This window comes from Lissotriton vulgaris, unplaced genomic scaffold, assembly GCF_964263255.1.
Source record: "Lissotriton vulgaris unplaced genomic scaffold, aLisVul1.2 SCAFFOLD_518, whole genome shotgun sequence".
Classification (NCBI taxonomy): domain Eukaryota; kingdom Metazoa; phylum Chordata; class Amphibia; order Caudata; family Salamandridae; genus Lissotriton; species Lissotriton vulgaris.
In genome coordinates, this window is record NW_028243238.1 from 747,433 (window position 1) to 772,976 (window position 25,544).

Here is a 25,544-nt window from a genome sequence, read left to right on the forward strand (position 1 = left end):
ATCATCGGCAGATACTGATTATTGAATTTAGTGCATGGATTATTCAATAGGGCAGGGGGTGCCCAAGGACACACCATGGGAGCCACTAATGCTCTTGGATAAAAGTATGTAAGATCACAGGGAACGATTGTTTTGCCTACGTTCCCTGGTATCCAATTAAGGATGTGCCTGACCGCACCTGGATCTCTAAAGTTTACCACTATAAGATCACCCTTAATGTCTTTTTCTCGGCTCCCCAGCCAGGGGAGTCGACGTACATGCACAATCTCCCCGTTGATGTTACTAGGGAGCGGTCAGTTCTGGGTGAGCCAATGCATAGTTTTGTTTTTGAGCTGGACAGGGCCTTCTCTCCTATCAGCCTCTAGTGTAGGGACACCCGTGAGCACCACCACGTAGGGAACCGCTTCTGGGGGTAGTTCGACCTGGCGGCCCCTACGATGTTCAACTCTGTTGGGGGACGTCCTCCCTCTTACCTCCTGCATGCTTCTTGCAGCAGTAGTATTTCTCCCCTTCGGGATGGCGCCAGAAGCATGCGTGACAGTTTGGTGGGCAGGTTTGGAAAAATGTACCCCTTGTGGGTTGCGGCTTGCTATTTTGCTGAGTAGATTTGAGTCCTTGTGAGGTGCAGGAATGGAAGATGTAGCTGCAACAGCAGGGGTTGGGACTAGTTTAACAGGATCTTTCGGTTGGCCCACTTTATTGGAAATAGTAATTTCCAATTGCCCCAACCGTTGCTCTATCCCCATTAGTCTTTCTAAAATTGGTAGTGTGTATGTCCTAAATAGGTGTTCAAGGGTATCAAGGGAAGGGACAGGCGACTGTAAATCCAGCAGACTGTCCCTAGGAGATTCTAAGCCAAGTGTCGAAACAGTCAGTATAGGAGGTGATGGTATTTCTTGAGGGGTCATTAGGATTTCTTCAGGTGTTAGAGTGTCCTTTGGTTTGGGTGCAGAAGCAACATTAGCCCCTATGCCCTTGCCAAAGTCAGAGTGGCTGACCCTACCTCTTTGTTGTGCACCACCCCTCCTCCGTCTTTTGTTTGGCGGCGGGCCATATACTTTGGGCACCTCCAATTTCCTGGGTTTATTTCTAGCAGTCACTTTCGCAACTCGTGGGGTATCAGATGAGGCTTCTAACCCTGTACTGATGCTGCTCGGAGTTAATGCAATGTTTGTAACCGTGATGTTCGAGTCAGCTATTGTGTGGGGTGTAAGGGATATGTCTCGGAGAAGTACTGGAATACCCTGAGTGGCTAGTGGATCCTCGTTTTCTGGGACCACACCTATACCAGGGGTGAGGGTCTGTGATGCTGTTGCTGGAGAGGGTCTGGCTTTGATACCTACAATGGAGCAACGTCGCTCAGCCCTCCGTTCGGCCAGTGCATTTTCCCTATCTATGTCAGAGATGGTTTTTTTAAAGTAACTATCTAGGGTGGCTTTGCTATTATTTCCCCATGCAATACTCAACGTGGGAGGATCCATGATGGTAGCCATGGGAAGAGACCCACCAGATGTTAAATTAAATAATGCCTTTGTGGTGGCAGGAAAAACTTTTCTTTACAGAAACCTGGAACCCGTGTAGAGTGTATACACTAATGGCGAAAAAGACCCCCAACTGACATCACCGCCACACGGGACTAAATACTGTAGATAATAGCGGGAGCAAAAGTCCAATCACAGATGCCACATACAATAGAAGATCCCGTGGCGGGGGAGACTATATACAAAACAATGGGGAAAACCAATAGACGCTATGGGTAGGCGCATATCTTACTTGCAAAAAGAGAGCACAACAGCATAGTAGAGAGGATGGGAGGAAGAGAAGGGCCCCAGCCCAGCCTCCTACAGCCACCTAACGGCCACACAACGGCCCACCCTTTGCCCGGGCTTAGCCCCGGGCTTGGTCCCTTGCGCGTCCCGCGGTCGCGGTATGCGCGGGATTAATGTAGAGAGGAGGAGGAGTCCAGGAAGAGGCAACAGGTGGGCGTGGTGTTGTAAGCGCAGGGACCTGTGGGCCTCGCAGTCCCGGGCTCTGGAATCCAACGGCGGTCGTCTAATCACCCCAAGAGTCACTAGCACATCCACACGGAGTGGCGGCAGCAGGGGCACTTCTGCTCGGAAATGGTTCCTGGGAACAAGGCAAGCTCACAATTGCGACTGCGAGCGGCTCCCGCGAAGCGGGGGCCGCGAGTCGCTGATGTAGGAGCCTGAATCAACTGGGAGGAGTCCGGGAAGAGGCAACAGGTGCGCGTGGTGTTGTGAGCGCAGGGACCTGTGGGCCTCGCAGTCCCGGGCTCTGGAATCCAACGGCGGTCGTCTAATCACCCCAAGAGTCACTAGCATATCCACACGGAGTGGCGGCAGCAGGGGCACTTCTGCTCGGATATGGTTCCTGGGAACAAGGCAAGCTCACAATTGCGACTTCGAGTGGCACCCATACTATATTTATTTTCAGAAACGTAGCTATTGATAGTTGAAAGCTGGTGGGACTGTCCGTCTATATTTACTGTGGCTTGCCCATCATTCCAACACACAATCCTTACGGTTGCACCACAGATAAAAATGTAAACTGAATATTTGTACACTTCAGTACACCTACAAATGTGTTGCACTGCTTTTGCCAGATCACATTTTATTTTTCATGCCTGTTTCTGATTCTCTGTTTCCCCAATTTCCTTTTTATCTTCAGTTTCCCCCTTCTTTCAGAATTGTCCTGTCTCACTCGATCATTTCATTTTCTGCTGTGCAGATTCTCAATTTCCTAGATGAATCATCACTTTTTGTTTTTCCTCCTAAGGGTGACAGTTTTTCCTCCAGCCTCCTCTTTCATGTCCTCATTTCCTGTGTTTCCATACCGCCATTGTGTCTTGTTTTGCCCATCCGACCTCCAAACTTTACAAGACCACAAGGAGGCCTACAGCTTTTCACTCTTCTTCTACCCTAAGCATGGTACCTCTTTCAGAGATAACAAACTACTATACTGTGCCCTGATGTGGCATGCAAAATTTCTTATGTAGTGAAGTTAATGTTCCTAATAATGATCTGAAACTGGAGGCCACTTTGAAACGACCAATCTTTACCTTGCTTTGCAATATGTTAATGCATCTGTGACCTGTTGCAGGCCTTTCCTCCTTAGTGGTGTCAATTGTGCAATATTTTGGAAGACGATTACTTTGTTGTTTTGGAAGCGCAGAGGCGATTGTGACCTTAATGTCATTTTCACCAATATATGACTCAGTAGGTCATCTTCATCGGTACACCTCACTCCAATGGCCCTTTCGTTCTTGACATTTGTCCCCTCTTTATGATCCAGTATCTTTGCAAATAGCATTTGGAATAATTTAATCAAATGTACATCCTCTAAGTGTTCTGCAATATTATGAACACTTAAATTATGTCCTCTTGCTGATTCTCCCTGTCTTTGCAACTTAAGTGCCCAGGTCAGGTACACTTGCCATGGAGAGCCCCCTGCCTCGAATATTACTCTAAGTTGTACCTTGAGTGTGTTCTTAGGGGATCCTAATGTAATAATTTGATAGGTTCCCATGGCATTCAAGTTCCTTTCTCCTGAGGCCTAGTTCCAGGGGCAGCCTCGATCTTCGACCTTGGAAAGGTGGGTGGAAGATTATTTTGTATGCTGATATTTTAATCTTATTTAGTTGCGCTACCAATGCACCAGGGAAGGCTAAGTGGGTGTAATTGAGTGCTGAAATACATTTTTCTTTCAAGACTTTTAGCAAGGGTTCAACGGTTGGGATGTGCAGGCGGCTGTTGAGGTATTTTAAGCTGTGGTAGACTCCTGTGCCCTTGATTTTGAGGTGCTTTAGTTGAGCCATTTTTTGGGCCCTTTAATAAACCAAATGCCTAAGTAATTGTAGCTTGAGACTGTTGGTATTTGAACCCCCAGCTACCAGTGTGCTTGTTTCTTGTAAGTATATTTTCCAAAAATGATTTTCATCTTACCCTGGTTCACCTGAAGTTTGTTGGCCTCGTTGAACGTGTGAAGTGCATCAAGGGCTCTCTCCAGGCCTGAATTAGTGTGACCCATTATCACTATATCATCTGCATACTGCAGGATTGAGAGGTGTAATCTTCGTAGCCTGGGTGTAACTAAACTCGGACCTTCTAGTGCTTTTCCCAAGTCGTCTGTAAAAAGAAGGGGTGGCCAGCACACATCCCTGTTTGAGTCCGTTGTTGGTTGGGACTTTAGTGTTCGATGCGGTAGGACCTGTTTTTATCCAGACCCACGCCCTCTGGTATAAAAATATTATTTCTTTGAGGAAGAAGGAGATAATCTCCCATGCTGGTAATTTTTCCCGCAGCACCCTGGAGACCTCTGTCGAAAGCAGCATTGTAATGGCCAAAACAACTGACCCAATGGTGGTAGTTTTACCTGTGTTGTTTGTTGCGTCATATAGGCTAATGCTGTACAGAGGGGAGACACCTACACCAGTCTTCGCCGTCATGCAGCCCAAGGGACCAGACACAGCAAGACACAGCATCATGTAACAAGATGACCTAGTAACAAGTCCATGAGAGATGATGTGTAACCATACTTGGAGGAAAGGAACCAAAATGTTGATGATGTATTATACTTAAGGTTGATGTGTAACTATTACAAGTGTGATGACTGACCTGTGATCTGTCTGACGTCCCACATGGGAACCTGAAACGTAAAACCCTAATAAAAAATTTTAAACAAAAAAATATATAGGCTAATGCTGTAACGTTGTCAATTGTAGAGCTTGCCAGCCTGAATCTAGATGGAAAGCATGGGAGAATGGTATTTTCAGTCACCCGGCTTCTGAGTCATCTAGCAGGATTTGTGTGTATGCCTTTGCTTCCAAGTCTAGAAGAGCAATTCGCCGATAGTTCACAATTTTTTTTAAAGGCACCCTTCCTGTAGATTGAGAAGAGAATAGACCCTCTCCATGAGTTTCAGATTCTGGTGGTGGTGAAGCGGTGGTTCTAAAGCGGTGGCAATGTCCCGGCTCAAAATCTTCTGCTGATTTAAACTCTGAGGCAGGAAGGCCGTTAGGTCTAGGGGCCCATATCTCATTTTTTGTATTACAGTGATGAAGAAGGCTTCTGTGAGGGTGAAGCATGACTGTGCGTGGCAGTCTAATGCTAGAACTGTCTGGTAGGACGTTATTTTGTTTGTCTGATCGTCCAAGTATAAGAACTTGACTAAAGCAATCAAATCCCTTTTAGCCATGCCGTTTTCCTTAGTATGAGCGAAGTTGCTAAGTCTGTTTATGTGCTTCCAGAAGTGGGAGTGATTTCTCTCTTGTAGGATGGTAAACATTTTAAGGCATTCTTTCTCAATTTTCTTGTTTGTTTGTTGCCAGACGATCCGCCTATGGATTGCTCTGTATGTTGTGACCGTTTGTGCTGGGATGTTTTTAATACTTCGTCCTTTGCTCACTAACGCTCTTTGAATATTGAGCTTACTAGTAGCCAGTCCCTTAGTTGTGGTATGAGGTGCTGTTGGTCGAATAGGTAGGCTTCTTCTCGGAGCGAGCTCCTGTCCTCCTCTAGGGCTGAACGAAGGTCTGCTTCAAGTTCATCCCAATGCTCCAATAGTGAAAGTACACTGAGTGGTGTATCAGTGGCCTCTTTTGATGTGATCCAGTTGTTTAACTTTTCTCCAAGGTTGTCTTTCCATTTAATTCTAGAGAGGACTTTGTGTTGTACCTCCCCCTTTGATTCGCCCAAAGAGAGTTGCAGAGGCTCGCAAAGGTCTATGGTCACTTTCCGCCCGGTCATCTACTTCAAAGGTACCGATTTTAAATAACAAGAGTATGCTAGTGGAGATGTATTCAATAGTCGATATGTTCCTGAACGTAGGAAGGATCAGCTCAGATGATCAAGTCCCCACAAAATGTTTTCCCGTTGTTTCAGCTTTCATATTTCTATATTTGCAACTTCAAAAATGTATTTGCAACTTCAAATGTTGATGTTGTTTTCATTAAAAAAGCAAGAAAAGGAGAAAAATTCTTTCTTCCTCAATTCCATTTTTCAAAAGCCAGACCTATAGACTTTTGCCTTGCTTTTCCTGCTTGATTCACAGTATTGGAGGTGGTTTGAATGATGGTGCCCTGAGTGCCCCTATCTTTGATGCCTGCCATTCAAGCTTCTGTCATTCTTGTGTCTCTCTGACTGAATTGTTAAAATCATTTTTCTTACTCAATTTCCGCTCACTGGAAAGCTAGTGCTCCTTCTGAACAGTGGTTGCAGCTAGCACATTGAATACGACCTGTGCATACAGTTAATCTTTTTGACACCAAGGTCCCCTGGGGTGATACTGTTCTGGCCAACTCTCAGATACCTTGGTTTTCTGAGCCCGGCATTTTTGGGCCCACAAACTCGGGATACTTCCCAATAATTCCGTGTCCCTTGAGAACATGCCTAGACGTTAGTGCAGAGCTGCATCCCCCAACCTCCGACCTCCATAGGCAGGTTGAGGAGCGCAGAAAACGATCTGACCTCACCTGTTTTGCCCTTCACACGCCCAACTGGACCTGCACTACAGGCCAGAAATTAGCCTCCACAAACATTCAACACCTGGTCCAAGCGGGTGTTAAAAGTGTGCAGACACTGGTCTGTTATTTCCTGTTAGGGGAAAAACAAGCAGAATTTGACTTGATGTTCCAGGGTCAAAAGACCTCATAATGACCTGAGATAGATGGCGGGACATCAGCTGAAGTCAAAGGTTCCGGCCTTCCATTATCCGCTCATCTTTATCCAAAGGACTTGTCATGAATCCCTAAACAGTGTGGTTAGATACATCTCTCTGGTTTACTTCAGGGAATATATACCAGCCAGCCCCGGTGTCTAACTCTATCAGGACATAATTCCTCACTCTTGCAAATAATTTTGAACCCTTTCTTGCTCACCACCTCTCCTACTACCTCCTTGCTGATCAGCCAAGTAGATGCCTACGGTCGCCTATGCACACAGCATTGGGTTTTTTTTGTCTGGTGAGAAGAAGACAAATCTCTCTATTCCCAAGAATCTGTCCTCTCCCCTCTTTCACTCCGTCTTTTCCTCACACCAGATGTAACCATTCCTCTCTCCTCCCCCATGTCAGTGATTTTAGGATGCTAGGTGGTTACACAACTTATTTTGACACGCTGTTCTCAAGATATGGCCTCTGCAAAATTAAATTTAAATTAGCTTAGTTTGCATAATTTTGCATTAATCACATTACACAGAATTTTGGAAAATAGAAGTGTGAGATTTCGCACATTTTGTTTTTGTGGGTGATTTGTTGGCACAGAAAATGTCTTGCAGAGAGTGGTTTGTGCAGATAATGCTTCTTGACATTCCCTTGCCGGTATCTTGAATGACTTTTAAACATTCAATATACTCAAACGTTCAATTTTATCTCGAGATAACTCAAGGTATATCTCGTGAAACAAAGAAAAATACACATTTCAAACATCCACAATCATTATAGTAACTGGTTCACAAAATGATGCACATCATATTTGTTTCCAAAGGGTTTGAAATTTCTGCTACATAGATGGTAGAAATTGCAACATTTTTACAACAATTGTTATGCTATGTTATGTTGTGTTATGTTATGCGGATTTGTAGAGCACACTGTCACCCAGGAGGGTATCCTATCACTGCGCGGTTGTGAGTCTAGCCAAACCTAAGGCCATGTTATTGAGTGTGTTTCGTAAGTGTCCCTATTTTAAACACATACGGTGACATGCATCAACAAAACGTTTTGCGATTCCTTATTAGCGATTTTTAAGGAATCGCAAATAAGGAATCGCAAAACGGGATGCATGATTGAAAGTGCATAAAATTTGCGATTTGGTAAAAATCGCAATTTTTACTGAATCGCAAATATTATGCGAATTCCAATTTGCTATTTCGCAATTCCCAAAAGGCCCATAGGAATCAATGGGAATTGCGAATTCGCAAATTAGAATTCGCAAAATGTTGATGCATTCCATGGGTGCAGGGGCGGGGGTGTCCATCGGACCCCCCCTCTGCACCCCACTGAAATGTATTTTGAAGTGCATGTTTCAAACACACATGTCCTAAGGACATGTGTGTCTGTAACATGACAGTGTTTTGAAATGCAAAATAGAGCATTTTAACACAATTTCGCAAATTACCACGAGGTTCAACCTCGTGGTAATTAGCACCCCCTAATTGCGAATTCGCAATTTTAAAATTAATCATGCATTGCTTTTAAGGAATCGCAAATTTGTGATTCCTTAAAAGCAATCGCATTTTTGGAATTCGCTAAAAATAGCGATTTTACCAAAAATGCTTGATGCATCCCAAAAACCTATTTAGGAATCGCAAACGGCCGAATTTTGCGATTCGCACCGTTTGCACTTTCTAAATAGGTTGATGCATGTCCCTGATAGTTTGTTTTGTTGGGCATTATCAATGACCTGAGAGGAGAGTAACTCAGTACAAGTTTTTGCTCTGATACTGCTGGACTTGTCAGCCATCTTTGACATGTTGACTATAATATCTGTTGAACAATGTTGTAGCGACCCAATTTAAGGTCAAGGCTCTGACTTGGTTGTAATCTTTTATGACAGACCGCTTCTTGGGAATGCAGTTCTCTTCATTATTGGCCAATTGGCTGCATATACCTGCAGAATTCCACAGGGTACTTCCCTGTCGCCAAACCTTTTCAACATATATGTTCAACCATTGGATATGGAACTCGTAGCTAAAGGATGCAAAATATACATGCATGCAGATGACTCACAGATATTAGTGCGACTGGAACCTAATTTTTCTTCTCAAGTCGTCTTTCCAAATATAACGTATTATATATAAAACTGGATGGTCTTGAACCTCCTAAAACTCAACATGGGAAAAACAGAGGTGCTTGTCATTAACAATAAAGTTGATTTTTGGACAACTATGTATCGGCTAAAGATGCTGCTCCTAAAGATGCTGCTGAGAGGAGGGGAGTGATTGTCAATGGCAAACTCTCCATGAAGCCTCAAAGCTCCTTAGTAATATCAAAATGTATCTTCTTTCTAAGACAGACCAAGAAAACTAGGGCCCTATCTATCAGTGGATGCCATTAAATCTGTAGTTCTAGAAATAATTCGCTCTTGGCTACACTATGCCAAATCTTTATATTTAGGCCTTATGGCAAAGACTCTAAATCAGCTGAAAATTATTCAAAATACAGCAGGCTGCTTAATTACAAGAGCTTGAACATCTCATGCCAGTACCTTGTGTAAACAACCTCGCTGGCTGCATGTTAAGGTCCTTCATGGCCTAGGTCCCACCTGCATCACACAGTGGATTTTAAGGTATGCGTCAATGCTCTGCCTCGCACACCTTTTTGTTGTAGCCACATAAGTAAAATCTACAGTGGAAGGCCACTGCCTTTTGGAAGGTGTACCTGTGTTGTGGAATTCTCTTCCATTGTCGTTGAGACTGGAATCTGAACTTTTGTCTTTTAGAAGATTCTTGAAGGCCTGGCTTTTCAGGCAAGCAGTCTTTTGTTAACTGTACAGATATGTTGAGCAGCGTCGAGAACCCATTGGTGTATGTGTGCTAGATCAAGTATCCCTAACATAACATAACATTTAGCTGGGCACTTTGAATTACAACATACCCATAAAAGGAGGAATGCCAAATGTATTTAAGTATTCTTGCTAGGCATGGTGTTCAGTGTTTAATTTCTGCTTTTCTCACAGACATTGTTGACCTATGATCTCCTCAAAAAGAAATATGTCAGGAAACAGACTGGCCTCTACATTGTCCCATGTCCAAAGCACGAGTACAGGATTCTCGATGGCGGCCTATTACTTGGCCTTTCAGAAAATAGGTAAGATAGTAAATTTGTTGCTAAGCAGAACATATTTGTTTTTCAGAAACATTTGCAAGAACCTATCTTGTCTCTTGTATAAAACTGGTAATGGTCTTCTGAGGGAAAATGTAAAAGGGAGGGAGCTAGGAGGATGTGTCTTTGTGTTTCATAATTTTTTATATTTGTAAACCTTAAGGCCCTTATTGGGTGTGGCTCTTTACATTGTGTAACAAGTGTTACCACACATCTGAATTATGATTTTGGCAAATTTTATTGCACCCGGCACTATACTAGGTGCGATAAAACCCAGATCCCCAGATGAGTTTCAGCAGCTCAAATGTGCTGGTATTTAGAGGGTAAAAATGACCACTACATACTTGGATATTTTGGTGCAGAAGGCAACACAATAAGCATCTTATTCAACATTTTAGAGGAAAAATGTGATATGTGTTATTTATTGCACCAGTTAAATGACATACATAATAGTATCCTTGTTTAGCAGGTGCTACAAATATCACTCCTATCACCGTCCACTCATATTAAGGGCCTAAGAAACATACTTTTGCAATAACCCTCCCCTATTCCTTCCTGGTTTAAAAACGCCCCTCTATGTTGCAACATTTAGTTTTTGTAGTCTCAGAAGTTAGAATGGTTCATCTGAACCTTACCCATTGAATCCACCTTTTAAGGCTTCTTATGCTTAATTTTAAGCATGAGCTGAGTTGGGTTATGTACTTTTGTGTAGGTTATCCTCGTGGTAAAATGCCTAGGATACTTTTCAACTGTGCTTCATCCAGCATGGAGTATTTTTGCTTCCATTCATCTTTGTATCCAAGGCGAGCTATTTTTTTTAATATCTCTATGACTGTTTAATTAGTAAATCGTCTTTCTTCAGGGCTTATGTTGAAGTAGGGAAAAGCTGCAATTTTAACAGTCTCATGGTTGGGCCCTCAGTCTGAAAAGGTCACATCTGCAGTCCACGCAGCAATTATAAGTACATCAGATCCTGGTGCAGAGAGATGTGGTAAGGTTATTTCATCAAAGAAAAAATGCCTATCCAGAGTGATGCTGCATCAAGCAAAGAAAAAAGGAATACAGCTGGTAATTCATTAAGGACCCCCTTGATCATTTGCCGCTTTTTGTTTCAATAGTCAATCTTCATTGCAATCCCCCCAATAATTAGAATTTCTCTGGAGGCACATCCCTGTTTCTTTCCTCCACACTGATACGAATAACAAGTCACATTGTGGAGTCTGTTGATTTGAGGACTATGAAGTCAGAAAGAAGCAATTCTGGAAAGAGCTGGCAGCCATGCATCATGCTTTTCTAGTTTTACATTTCATTCGTCCAATTAGTTCGTTTTTGTCTTGATCAACAACCAGTGTGTCAGATCGAGCCTTTGGCATCTCTGGCATCCCATCTGCTCTATAACTTTGGGCACTAAAGTTTAATTCCCCCCCATGCCATCTTGGGCTCTTCCACAGGTGTTGCATGCCATCTTGGTATCTCCCTGTGAGGCGTACGAGGATATATGGTTTAATTTACTATCAGCCACAATGTCTTTTTGGCAGTCAAACATCTCACAGCAAGTAGGAGGAACTAGTCATTTTTGTATGTCAAGAATCATATTTGAATGTTTTTACCTACAAGGCTGTCCATGTTATCGATTTTTGACTTAAGGTGCCATATTCCTTTCAGTAGATCAGGACATTGTAATAACTGTTCCTTTTCCTCATCAGTCTCTCCAGAGGAAGTAACTTTTAGATTCTTTCCAAAGTGCTGTTCCCATCTATCTGTCCCACACTGTAAATTCCAAGAAAGGGAATTCTATTTTTGTTACTTATGGCCCCAGAGGTAAGGTTAAGCAATGCATTGCTTTACAATCCTCCTCCGTTTCCTAGGAAAGGTGTCCCCTTACCCAAGTGAGGTTTACTAAACATTTAACTGTTACAAAGGATCTGCCACAAGTCAACAGTATCGATTCCGAATCGTTGTAAGCAACGTTGGGAGAAACATAGGAGGTAGATCTTAAAACCCTGTATATACCAGATGAACTGCACCCCACCATTCCTGCCTTTCTAAATGGGAAGAAATAATGTTGGTGGTTTCAGCAGACCCGGGGGTTTATTTATAAGCCCTTGCGTCACTTATGCACCACCGGTGCGTCACTTTTTGTGACGCACCGGTGGTGTAAAAAATGCGCCATGTTGCTCCATATTTACGAAGTGACACATCTAGGTAGATGCGTCACTTCGTAAACCCCCGCGCTACTTTATACCTGCGCCAGGTATAATTTATGCAGTGTGGGCGTACCCCCGCAAAAAGTTTGTAGGAGTGGCGCAGCAAAATCTATGAGATTTCGCTGCGCCACTTCTAGGACGTCAATGCGTCAAAACCTTACGCCTGCCTCATAGCAGGCGTAAGGGTGATGCAGGCCCTTTCACATGGGGCTTGCCCCATGTGAAAGGAACAATGGCTGGAGTTGCGTCAGGCGTCCGACACAACTACAGCAATGTGCCACTTTTTGCACTGACAGATATGTCAGTTATACTGACGTATCTATCCTTCCTTGCGACATGATACGTCATATTGTAAATATGACGCATCATTGGTGTCGCAAGGAGGGCGTACTGAGAAGTGGTGCATTGCTGCTTTCACGCAGCGATGCGCCACTTCTCGTAAATGAGGCCCCCAGTATTTACCTCTAAGATATTCTATTCATGAACTGAAATAGAAGCTGCCGATGTGGCAGGGCTGTACACATATTATTTATTAATAGATCCCCTTCAGCATGTTGCAATAAATACAGATTTATTGAAGTGTGTTTAAACCACATAGAACCTGTGATATGACTGCAGGGGAGGCTAGCACATGCATTGTGGGTGCGTACTTATTCTGTTGGCATGGGGTGGTTGAGATTCTCTGTCAGATTTGGTTGACTCTTAACACTCCTTTTCACTGAAGCCTACCTCATCAGTGGCAGAGTGTGATACAACCAGATCCCCTTTTAATCTAAAAAGGCTGTTTTTAGCTGTTGGAGATCAGGGGATCCACTGGGTGTGGCCCCAAAAAGTGAGGGCTATGTTACAAGAAGATAATAGGGTTTGTGGCTCTTTTTGTGGAAGTGGAACTGCAGACGCCATAGTCTAATCCTGTACATAAGAAGAATAGAGTTTTAGAAGCTGAGGGGATAGAAGGGCAGCCCTGCTGCTGTGTACAGAGTAAACATTCTTGCTATGCACGTATGGGAAGTAGCACTTTCACTGACAGTATGAGGTAATCATGAACTGTATCAGGAATAGAAGGGTTTATAGGGCACAAATAAGATCATCCCAAAGTTCTGTATTGCAAACCTGTGCCTTGTGAAAAATTAGAGAAAGAGAAAGGACCTTCTTCATGTTGGGGAAAACTCTTGCTTAGGGCTTCTGCCTCCCAACCCTTAGATCATTTGAGCTTCTGAAAAAAAGCTAAACATTTGTGATGTTACTAAATAATACACACACATATGGACTTTTGTGGTACTAATATTCCTCTTGTGAATTAAATACTCTCTATAAAAGATAGATAACATGGAAACATGGGCCGGGGAAGGCGGGGCTAGACCCGATAAGGGCCCGTGTCGAACACCTCCCGGAGACGGGAACAACCCCCAGCAAGCCTGCAAAAAGGGAGGTGCACCAGATTGGTCGTCCCCCAAACTAGACGCTAGCCATCCAATCCTAGAGGGAGGTGGAAAGCGGCGGAGCGTTCAAAAGGGGGTGTAGGTTCCCAGTTAGGCACATGAAGCCCCCCAGTCTGAAGCAGAATACCTGGTGCTGGGATTCATCGCCGCCGAGAAAAACTTGCTGAAGACAGAGCTGCGGTCGCTGAGGACACATAGAGGAGTTACAAAAAATCAAAAGAGGGAAGCGTAGAGGTTGAGATAGAATCACCCTCCTGAACAGTTCATCTAAACATAAGGATTCTATCAATGTGTGGAGGTGCAAGATATTTTTAAGGATTTTTACAAAAATTTAATTGGAGTGAAGTGATAGACTCTCTCTTAGAGATGGAAAGATGAGAGCACATGTGCTTGTTTAAAATACCCCTCACACACTAAAAAAATCCGTTAGTGTCATGCTTCATCATAGGGGTCTTCCCGTCCCTATAACGGGGCGGGGCGTGCTGCGACCAGACGGACTACGCGGGAGCACTATAAATCGTGACAGAGCTATGTGTAGGTGTAGTGATGAAAAGTGGAGTGTAGGGATCTAACTAGTGAGTGCAAAAAATATAAAAAATTAAAAATTCCCTGGCTAGTAGAACAAATACACTTTATTGGAGTCTCTGGCTGGGAATGTTAAAAAGGGGATGTAGGTAGAGCAATTACTGACTACCAAGTCGACATGTTTCATAGGCAGTCCCCTGCTGCCTACTCATCAGGACCAAATCGTGATCCCTACTGTGAATAGCTCAGTTCTAAAGAAGTAGGCCTACTGTCCTACAAATATACCGGCAAAAATAAGCTGGATATTTGTGCCTCAGGGCATGAGCTGGCCCGGGTGAAGCAAGGCATCAAAAAATAAGTGCCAAAAAACGGTGACCCTTGGTCTCTGTAAAGGAAAAGGAAGAAAACGAGGGAGAAAGCACAGACATATTCATGTCATTACTGCTGGTCATGAAATGTGCATCGTTGATACGCTTTGATATTCACAACCATAGCCAGTTTGGTAGAATTCGTAATGCTAGGTACAATTACCTTCACCGCAGGTTTGAATATATTAATCAAAATGCACCTCTTGTTGTTGGACAGAGTGTACGTCATATTAACCAGAACCATCCAAATGGACGTGGTTCATTCATAACCCATCATACATACATTAGTGGCTCAACACATTCATACAAACGATCCCAAAAGCATCAAAAAGGACATCAATATTTCGTATTTTTTCTAGATCGATATTCTAGACACAGTATATCGTATTTTCTCAGCATAATTATTCTAGAAATAATACCAGTGTAGATGGTCACAAAATACACTCGTTATATACATACTTTTTGGTAGTTCTCTCAGTGCCCCATGAGCTGGCAGGAGGAGGGAGATTAGCGCGGTCTACTGAAAAATAGAAGTGGCCGCCCCCACTGTTAGATGTGGTTCGTTCGTTTCCTGACAGTGAAATGGCCCAGTAACCCGTTTATTAAAGACTCGGGGTCTGAGTCTATCACTTACGTTACCGGCTCGAGCGATTCGCCTGGCATTCCTCCCGTCCGAGCTCCGAGGATAGGTAGTCGCTCGTCTGCCGGTGGAGTTATATTGTGCCTTCCGTCATGCTCATTGTTACACGGAGAAACGCCCAAAATGAACACTGGAATGGGCAAATCCAAGATGGCCGCCGCAAAACGGCTCAATGTGAGGATTATGACCGATAGTCTTTTCTCGCTTTCTGTCGCCAGCGTGAGGGACCCGGATTAACTTAATGCAACTAAATACAAATTGTATACTCGGGCTATGCCTCATTATTAAATACTATGCCTCATTGTTAAATGTTTTACTCTTTGATGTTCACAGGTCAGACAGAAAAATAAAAAACTAAATGTAATGTATTATCACATTCACAGGACACCTCATTGTTGATGCTTGTTAATTGGTGTTCCTAGGTCAAAAAAATATAATAAAATAAAAAATAAAATGTAGTGAATAATCACAGTTTCAGGAAACAAAAATGTTGTCACTCTGATTATCATGGGTCAAATTTGTCATTCAGCTGGTGGGTTTTTTTTGTGCAGGGTCCAGTGTTATTGCATTCCTGCTAGATTGGTGTAGCCCAAGGGTCACAGGATTCAGCTCGCAGATTACCCAAAAAGACAGATAGATTCATTATGTATCTATTGCATGAGGATAAATGGATGAGGTTCACACCTATCCCCAAGGAAAGGCATTGTTCCAGAGTTCATGTATGTTGATTACATCAGGTTGGGATACTGGCTTCAGAAAAACCAGGGGTCACAGCTGTCCCCAGGGTATGTCATCGTTCAGTCCCTTTTTATGGGACTGAATGCGAAACACCCATCTCTGTTCTTTTTCCAGGAGGTACCTCTCGTTGTTCACTAGCTCAACTACAGTCCAAGATATTTCGCCAGGTTTGTGGTTCATCTCTAGGTAGTGATTCGTGAGTTTCGTGCTGGTCTTCTTGCATTTGATGGTGCTCTTGTGTTCACCTATCCTGACTTTCACTGCCCTGCTCGTCATACCTATATACTCCAATCCGCAGGGGCATATGATTAGATAGACCACATTGGTACTATTGCAGTTGCTGAAGCCCCTTTGCTCCCAGGTTGTTCCATCACTAAAGGTCAGATTATTGCTTTTCTTCGTGAGACAACATACTTTACAGTTTCCGCATGGATGATGGCCATGTACAAAGTCGGGATTCTTCTGTACAGAATTGCTGTTTGCTTTTGGTCTGGTGTGGACTAAGGCATCCCTTATGCTCTGTGCTTTTCTGTGAGAGAACAACGGTTTTGGTATTTGCAACCCACCGCTATTCAGAATTTCTTGGTCACCTGATTCGAACAGGTATTATAGGTGGTGACACAGATCGGTCTCTTCTCCTCCTCTTTCTGTATTTTTTCTTCCAGAAGGCTCTCCCGGCAATTGTTTTTTGCCCGTTTGTATGCCTGGTCGATGATCTTATCAGGATACCTTCTGGCTTCCAGCTACCAAGATTATCAACAGGAATTGGAAAATTCTGAATAGCGGTGGGTTGCAAATACCAAAACCGTTGTTCTCTCACAGAAAAGCACAGAGCATAAGGGATGCCTTAGTCCACACCAGACCAAAAGCAAACAGCAATTCTGTACAGAAGAATCCCGACTTTGTACATGGCCATCATCCATGCGGAAACTGTAAAGTATGTTGTCTCACGAAGAAAAGCAATAATCTGACCTTTAGTGATGGAACAACCTGGGAGCAAAGGGGCTTCAGCAACTGCAATAGTACCAATGTGGTCTATCTAATCATATGCCCCTGCGGATTGGAGTATATAGGTATGACGAGCAGGGCAGTGAAAGTCAGGATAGGTGAACACAAGAGCACCATCAAATGCAAGAAGACCAGCACGAAACTCACGAATCACTACCTAGAGATGAACCACAAACCTGGCGAAATATCTTGGACTGTAGTTGAGCTAGTGAACAACGAGAGGTACCTCCTGGAAAAAGAACAGAGATGGGTGTTTCGCATTCAGTCCCATAAAAAGGGACTGAACGATGACATACCCTGGGGACAGCTGTGACCCCTGGTTTTTCTGAAGCCAGTATCCCAACCTGATGTAATCAACATACATGAACTCTGGAACAATGCCTTTCCTTGGGGATAGGTGTGAACCTCATCCATTTATCCTCATGCAATAGATACATAATGAATCTATCTGTCTTTTTGGGTAATCTGCGAGCTGAATCCTGTGACCCTTGGGCTACACCAATCTAGCAGGAATGCAATAACACTGGACCCTGCACAAAAAAAACCCACCAGCTGAATGACAAATTTGACCCATGATAATCAGAGTGACAACATTTTTGTTTCCTGAAACTGTGATTATTCACTACATTTTATTTTTTATTTTATTATATTTTTTTGACCTAGGAACACCAATTAACAAGCATCAACAATGAGGTGTCCTGTGAATGTGATAATACATTACATTTAGTTTTTTATTTTTCTGTCTGACCTGTGAACATCAAAGAGTAAAACATTTAACAATGAGGCATAGTATTTAATAATGAGGCATAGCCCGAGTATACAATTTGTATTTAGTTGCATTAAGTTAATCCGGGTCCCTCACGCTGGCGACAGAAAGCGAGAAAAGACTATCGGTCATAATCCTCACATTGAGCCGTTTTGCGGCGGCCATCTTGGATTTGCCCATTCCAGTGTTCATTTTGGGCGTTTCTCCGTGTAACAATGAGCATGACGGAAGGCACAATATAACTCCACCGGCAGACGAGCGACTACCTATCCTCGGAGCTCGGACGGGAGGAATGCCAGGCGAATCGCTCGAGCCGGTAACGTAAGTGATAGACTCAGACCCCGAGTCTTTAATAAACGGGTTACTGGGCCATTTCACTGTCAGGAAACGAACGAACCACATCTAACAGTGGGGGCGGCCACTTCTATTTTTCAGTAGACCGCGCTAATCTCCCTCCTCCTGCCAGCTCATGGGGCACTGAGAGAACTACCAAAAAGTATGTATATAACGAGTGTATTTTGTGACCATCTACACTGGTATTATTTCTAGAATAATTATGCTGAGAAAATACGATATACTGTGTCTAGAATATCGATCTAGAAAAAATACGAAATATTGATGTCCTTTTTGATGCTTTTGGGATCGTTTGTATGAATGTGTTGAGCCACTAATGTATGTATGATGGGTTATGAATGAACCACGTCCATTTGGATGGTTCTGGTTAATATGACGTACACTCTGTCCAACAACAAGAGGTGCATTTTGATTAATATATTCAAACCTGCGGTGAAGGTAATTGTACCTAGCATTACGAATTCTACCAAACTGGCTATGGTTGTGAATATCAAAGCGTATCAACGATGCACATTTCATGACCAGCAGTAATGACATGAATATGTCTGTGCTTTCTCCCTCGTTTTCTTCCTTTTCCTTTACAGAGACCAAGGGTCACCGTTTTTTGGCACTTATTTTTTGATGCCTTGCTTCACCCGGGCCAGCTCATGCCCTGAGGCACAAATATCCAGCTTATTTTTGCCGGTATATTTGTAGGACAGTAGGCCTACTTCTTTAGAACTGAGCTATTCACAGTAGGGATCACGATTTGGTCCTGATGAGTAGGCAGCAGGGGACTGCCTATGAAACATGTCGACTTGGTAGTCAGTAATTGCTCTACCTACATCCCCTTTTTAACATTCCCAGCCAGAGACTCCAATAAAGTGTATTTGTTCTACTAGCCAGGGAATTTTTAATTTTTTATATTTTTTGCACTCACTAGTTAGATCCCTACACTCCACTTTTCATCACTACACCTACACATAGCTCTGTCACGATTTATAGTGCTCCCGCGTAGTCCGTCTGGTCGCAGCACGCCCCGCCCCGTTATAGGGACGGGAAGACCCCTATGATGAAGCATGACACTAACGGATTTTTTTAGTGTGTGAGGGGTATTTTAAACAAGCACATGTGCTCTCATCTTTCCATCTCTAAGAGAGAGTCTATCACTTCACTCCAATTAAATTTTTGTAAAAATCCTTAAAAATATCTTGCACCTCCACACATTGATAGAATCCTTATGTTCACATAGAGGAGTTGCCAGAAGGAACAGCGAAGCGTGATCGAGAGGGGAGGCCCGGGCAGATCTGTGGATGCGGTGTGGACCCAGCTACAACAGGTGGGAACTGGTCATCGGCCCATCGATGACGAGAGCAGCTGCCTCTGAAGATTTCTGCGTCCTGCCCTGCATCAGTACTGCGCCTGGGTGTCGATTGCAGGCATAGAAGTGGAGCCAGTAATAGGGGCAGGAGCAGGGGAACAGCCAGCTGCAGTGAGAGTGGAACAACGGTCCAGCCTCCCCAAGTACCTGGAAAGTCTGCCACTCTCTCGAGTCCCCGCTCACTAGGAGACCAGGAGAGATGCGGGTGCCTCTTGCAGCAAAGCCTGAGCAATCGAACTGAGGAAGCAGGTGCGAGCCTGGAAGCGAGCGAGAAGCGGGGGCACTGACGAAGCGGGTACGAGCCAGAGAGACCTTCATACTGTGCACTCAGTCGTATTACATTTTGGAAAAGCAGACAATAGCGAGGTGTGGGTCAGTAGTGATTGGGGAGAAGTAAGGACTCCATACTGTGCACTTGCCCGTATTTACTTTTTGAAAGCGGACAATTGCGAGGCGAGGGGCATGATTGATTGGGGTGATTAGCTTGCAACTTTCAAATTTACTGGTTATCGGAGAAAAGGAAGGAGTCCACAAACAGGCATCTGCTTTTGGACCATGTGGGGCACGAGAGTTAAGTAACGGCCCCACTGATTGTGAGGCGTGCCAACAGATGAAGCCGAAGTCGCGCCGGGTGCGCTGGCTGAAACTACTCTATGTGCATCTCTCAAGGTCGGCTTCATTACCTCAATTTTACCTCAGCAGACGGCTTCAGAAGCGTCCGTTGTCGCCGTCCTCGCCATTCTCTGATGTTGCAAGAGCATCGCTCCCCGGTGGGTGAGTGTCGCAGTTTGTCCCCGGGGGCTGGTGTTCGGTCTGCCGGGGGCGTGGGCTCTCCGCGGGTAATGCGGTCCCACATGTCGTTCTCCTATCCACCGTTTCCCGGTGAGGGGGCGTCGAGAGTCCATATGGAGACATATGCGGTAGCTTTACAGGCCTCGCTGGCATCTCCTCCTCCTTCCCCTACTGGGGCGTCAGCGGATCCTTTGCCTTACACGGGGCCCTCCGCGGCGCCGGCGCCAGCTTCTGGCCGGGCACCGACTGGTTCGGATCCAGGCTTGGAGGATGTGGTGCTGTTGGGATGTGGCCCCTCTGGGGTCCCTCCTTCAGACCACAGCGCCTCTGCCTCACCGCAAACTCCAGCGGGAGTCCCTGTGGTGTCGCAGGAGGTCGCCAGGACTCGGGTTGCATCCCCGAGCCCCACTCGGCCCTCTGTGCAGGCGGAGGCCTTGTCCACGGCTGAGATGATGCCGCCACGGCGCCAGCACCTGCTGGTCCGGCTGGTGCCACAGGGGTCGGTGGACCCTCCTCGTCCAGCTATGGGCCCCTCTCATGCCTCCCCGCAGGCGGCTGCCTCTTCAGAGGGCAAGTCGGAGGTTGAATCGTCCCTGTCACCGCCGCATGGGTCGCCGTGCCACCTCCATCACATCCTGGGCCAAGGCTGGTGGAGGGCTTTGTGTCACTCCCCCGGTCCCTCTCGTTCCTCCACGAAGACGGCTGGCTCGGCGGAGGTCCACTTTGGCTCTGGCTCCACTCCACTCCAGTCCCTGGCGCAGTGTGACTTTGAGGAGCCCTATCCGGCGTCTCCCTCAGCGCTGGATGGTGTTGATATCCTGCCTCAGGCGGTGGACTCTACTGCTCAACACAGAGGTTGTGCCGCGGATTCGTCTTCAGACGCCTCCTCTTCTCCTGAGGTTGGGTGCCTGCTGGTGTCATCCTCCCCAGAGACAGGCCGCCGTGTGGTGTCTTTTTCACTGGTGTCATCGAAGGGCGGCTCCCTGCCATTTCCGAGGCCAAGGTGTTCGCCAGTACAGCGGCAGGTCCCTCATTCTTCAGTTCTTCTGACTTCCAGGTCTGGCCTTTGCCCGCCCAGTGCCTTAATTTACAGCCGTCGCCCACGGAGGAGCTGCTTTCTCCACCGCGGGGCCCTACGGAGGTGGGTGCGACCTTCCTCCATGCAGTGTCCACGACTGTGGGCATTCTGCGCATGGGTGACCCGGTTGCTCATTTCCCGGCAGACATCTCTTGGAGGTTCTCCACCAGGGCCCTGGTGGGAGGGAGCTCTTGCTTCCCTTTGAGGGTTCGCTCCACTCTTCCCTGACGGGGGCTTGGAGGCGCCTTGCCTCAGGGGATCCGGTGCCTCAACACCTTCTGCAACGGCACCTTCCGGTGTGTCTTTCCCTCCACCCCTCTGCCTTGAGCCTACTTTTGCGGACTGCTTTTCCTTCCCTGCTGTCACTGTTGACTCCGACGTCCCGGGAGGACCGCTGGCTGGACTCTTGGGGGCACAACATGTTCCCCTCGACCAGCGCTGCCCTGCGGGCCCTTAACACCTTATGTGTGTTGGCTAGGGCCTCCTCTTGTTTTTGGGACTCAGCTGAGTCTTAGGGATCCGCAGCTTCCCAAGAGACTGTTCAGGTGGACTTACGGCATCATGCGTTGGATGGCTGGGAACTAGCGGCGTTTCATCTCTGCTCCGCTGTGGACACCTCAAAGGTGCTGGGCAGGGGCCATGGCTTCCTCAGTCACCCTCCGTAGCCATGCTTGGAGTCCTGCCAAAGGCTCCTGGCAGGACTCTATCCTCCTCCTCCTCCTTCCCCTCCTCAGTGACAGCTGAGTTGAGCTGGTTCTGTACCTTCTTTTGGGCCAGTTGCCCTTGCTGTGGAGTGTGTTTTATGGCCATTGAGTCCTCCTTGCTGGGGCTATGGCGTTGTTGGCTGCTGGACAGCCCTTTTGTTGACTGTGTGTTTTTGCTGGAGTTGTCTGCACAGACTTGGCCCTGAGATTAGGCCTTCTGTTTTCCTCTTGAGCTGCTTGACAAGCCTTCCGCTGTTTTTTTTCCCTGTGGCTCTTTCGTTTTTTCCCCTGCTGTGGAAGTTCTTCCAAAGAGGGTTCCCATGTTTTGGGACTCAATGTACCCTATGTGGGGTAGTGGTAGCTGTTATATAGCTTGCGCTCTGCTAGGGAGTTCTGGTCACCTTCGGGTGCCTGTTCTCCATGGCGTTTATGTATGTTGCTATTGCTTCTTGAGGTTGTGTGCGCGGCCCCTTGTGGTGGTGTGTCCCGGTATTTCCTCACCTTCCTGCTCCTATCCTGAGGGCTGGGATAATTCCGTGTTCTCCCTTGTCAGGCATCGCCTGCCCGGTCTGCCTGGGGCCCCGTGCTGTTCTTCTTGCTTCTGGCGGCTTATGACTGTTGGCGCTGCTCTGGCTGGTCTGTTGCCTCCCATGTGGGGTGGGCTCACCTTCTTTTCCCTTGTTTCCTTGGGCCCTCTAGGCTTCTTCTTCTTCCTCTTCCTGCCCTGGCATTGGATGGAAGCTATGTTGCCTTGCGGGGGGAGTGGGGTTCTTCGGCTTCTCTGGCCTTGCCCTTGGTTCCCCTGTTGTGAGTGTACAGGCCTCTACATTCTTCTCTTTTTTCTATCTACATCCCTCTTGGGGTCGGTGGTGATCTGCTTGTGGGGGTTCCTATAGCCTGGGAGGGACAAAGTTACTTACCTGGTCGGCAGGTCTGGTCCCCTGTGGGACCCTTGGTCCTGTCCAGGCTGGTGATGTCACTTCGCAGACCCTCCTTCCTCGTGGGTATTGTTAGGGTATCTATTCTACGTGAAGGAATCTGCGGCTAGTAGTCTCTATCAGATGTATGAGTTACTTACCTTCGGTAACGATATATCTGGTAGGGACAATTCTAGCCACAGATTGCTTCACGGCCCTCCCTTCCTCCCGGTTCTGCGAGGACCCTTGGGTTGGTCTTTGGCACTCGCCTCCTGTGGGGGGGCTCTGTCTCCTGTGGGTGCATTATTTTGCTCTTGACTGATTGCTCCGTCTTGTTGTTGTTCCTTCCTCCTCTTTGGTTCATTGGAGAATGGGTTAACGATGCTCCTGTGCCCCGCTGTTCTGGCTGCTTCAGGTTTGGGGGTATTTGCCTTCAATCTCTGCCCTCCCCTACCTTCCTCTTGCTGCTAAGGGGTCTTGGCCCTTTTGCCATCTCTGAGTTGGGGTCATCTGGCCATGCTTTGCGCTTGTTCTTTGGGGGGGTGGTTGCCCTCTGTGCTGGGGTGGCTTGGAGGTTTTGTTGTTCCTGTCTGTCTTGGGATTGGCTCTCCTTCCTTGGTTCTGGATGGGGGTTGTAGGCCTGCTACATGTGTCATGTCTTTTACGTATGTCCCTTGTCTCCTGGAGAAGGGGGGAATGAGTGTCTACAGACAGGCAGGGTGGCTGCTCAGGGCTTTGCTTTGTTTCTTCTTTTGCCTCTGCCTATGGATACTGCAGTGTTGCACTGCTGCTTATGGTGTTGCTTGCCTCCGTTCTTTTTTTCTACTCTTTGGCGCACTGTTCCATTACTCCCACAGTTTTGTCTGGAGACTCCGCATTGCGGCACAGAAAATTTATCCGAAGAAAAGTGACGTAGGCGCGCCGGGGTGGAACTTATGTGACCTCGCTGACATCAAGTATGCGGACGACGCCTGGGTGGAGTCGCGTGATGCCGCCCCCGGCACGCATGGATGCTGTGGCAAACAGTTTCCGTATCCAGTCTCACGCCTGGGGATAATTCTATGCGAAGGAATCTGCGGCTAGAATCATCTTTACCAGAAACATCGTTACCGAAGGTGAGTAACTGGTACTTTAATAAACTGCAGCCTTTCCATGCACCATATCATGTTGTCCTGGGATGATTAATGGGGAAAGGGATGCAGTTTGGGGCAGGGCTCTAAAGGGGGGGACTCGCCCCTGGGAGGGGTTGAAACATGGGCCCGGGAGGCAAGGCCAGACCCAATATGGGCCCATGTTGAACAGCTCCCTCCGGTCGGAAACCCCCCAGCATGCCTGCAAAACGGGGGGGCACACCAGATTGGTCGCCCCACAAACTAGCCACTATCCATCCAATCCTAGAGGGAGGTGGTAAGCAGGCACGAGGTTAAAAAGAGGGTGTAGGTTACCAGATGGGCACATGAAGCCCCCCAGTCTAAAGTGGAATCCCACCCACCCATGTCAAAGAAAGCCGGCGTCGCAGCCGCGAGGTCGAGGGGAGAGGGAGGGATAGAAGAAACCCAGAAAAATATCCAAAAGGGGAAATTACTATAGGTAGATGAGCTGCTCACGCATTTTCTTTGGGATACCTCATGACAGGGACACTGAGTGAGCTAATGACAGCTCACAGCCACAGACAGAGTAGATGAGATGCTTGCACAGGTCCTTGGGATGCCACACTGCAGGGGCAGTGAGGAGCAGGCGAGTGGCCAGCAAGGGTTCAGGGCAAGCAGAGCGGCCCTTGCAGCCCGGGCCGCTCCTAACGGATGCCCACAAATTCGGTAACAAGGGAAGCCTGGAACCGCAGGCACATAGGCCTTGCTTAAAGGGGCACCTCGAGCAAAGATAGTGCTGTCATAAAAGGAACATGTAACTGTAACAAATGATGTACGGAATGCTGAATGATTCAAACATTCTCCCCCAGTCAAGAGATCTGGGTTAAATCCATTGTTCTTTTGCCCATGGCGCCACCCCAGTTTGGACCCTACCATATGCAAATCAGTCTTGACCCAGTACCTCATGGGACAAACCAGACCGAACTGTCAACCAGGTCCTCCCTGGATCGGAAACAAGCATCCTGGGACCGGTTTGGGGGTATGTCACCCTTTATCAGCCAGGCTAGCTTCAATCCAGTGGCACAGTGAGCAAGGGGCCCACGTCTGGGCCTACCGGTCCCACTTAGGGCAAAAAGTGTAACTGCAACAAATGATAGACGGAATGCTCAATGATTCAAACATTCTCCCCAGTCGAGAGATCTGGGTTAAATCCATTGTTCTTTTGCCCACAACGCCACCCCAGTTTGGACCCAGCCGTATGCAAATCAGTTTTGACCCTTTGCCTCATAGGAACAGTCCAGACCGAACTGCCATGCCAGGTCCTCCCTGGACCGGAAACATGCATCCTGGGACTGGTTTCGGGGTATGTCACTCTTCATCAACCAGGCTAGCTTGAATCCAGTGGTACAGTGAGCAAGGGACCCACGTCTGGGCATACCCGTCCCACTTAGGTCATAAAAGGAACAACATCAAAGTTGGAATACAATGCACAATATAAAATGACATGGATGTTTATGAATGACCAACCAAAAGTTGTGAGATGTATAAACCATGTGTTAAACACAGCGGCCCTTCTATGAAAGTGTGGACTATTTACATTCATTTAATGTATTATTATTGTACTGCGCAAATCGTAAAAAAGCCACTTCCCAGCTTTGGGCAGGCATGTATTTGAACACCGGATTCAATAATGGAGAGTAAGCAAGTCCAAAAAACT

At 46.4% G+C, this 25,544-nt stretch overlaps 1 protein-coding gene across 1 annotated transcript in view; it reads left to right on the top strand.

Moving 5' to 3' along the window:
• The window catches only part of LOC147668654 (uncharacterized), a 574,419-nt gene that overhangs the window by 464,306 nt on the left and 84,569 nt on the right, over window positions 1-25,544 (top strand). The window contains exon 25 of the mRNA XM_086948545.1: window positions 9,692-9,822. Coding sequence (XP_086804671.1) covers window positions 9,692-9,822 — 131 coding nt within the window. The remainder of the gene's footprint in view (window positions 1-9,691; window positions 9,823-25,544) is intronic.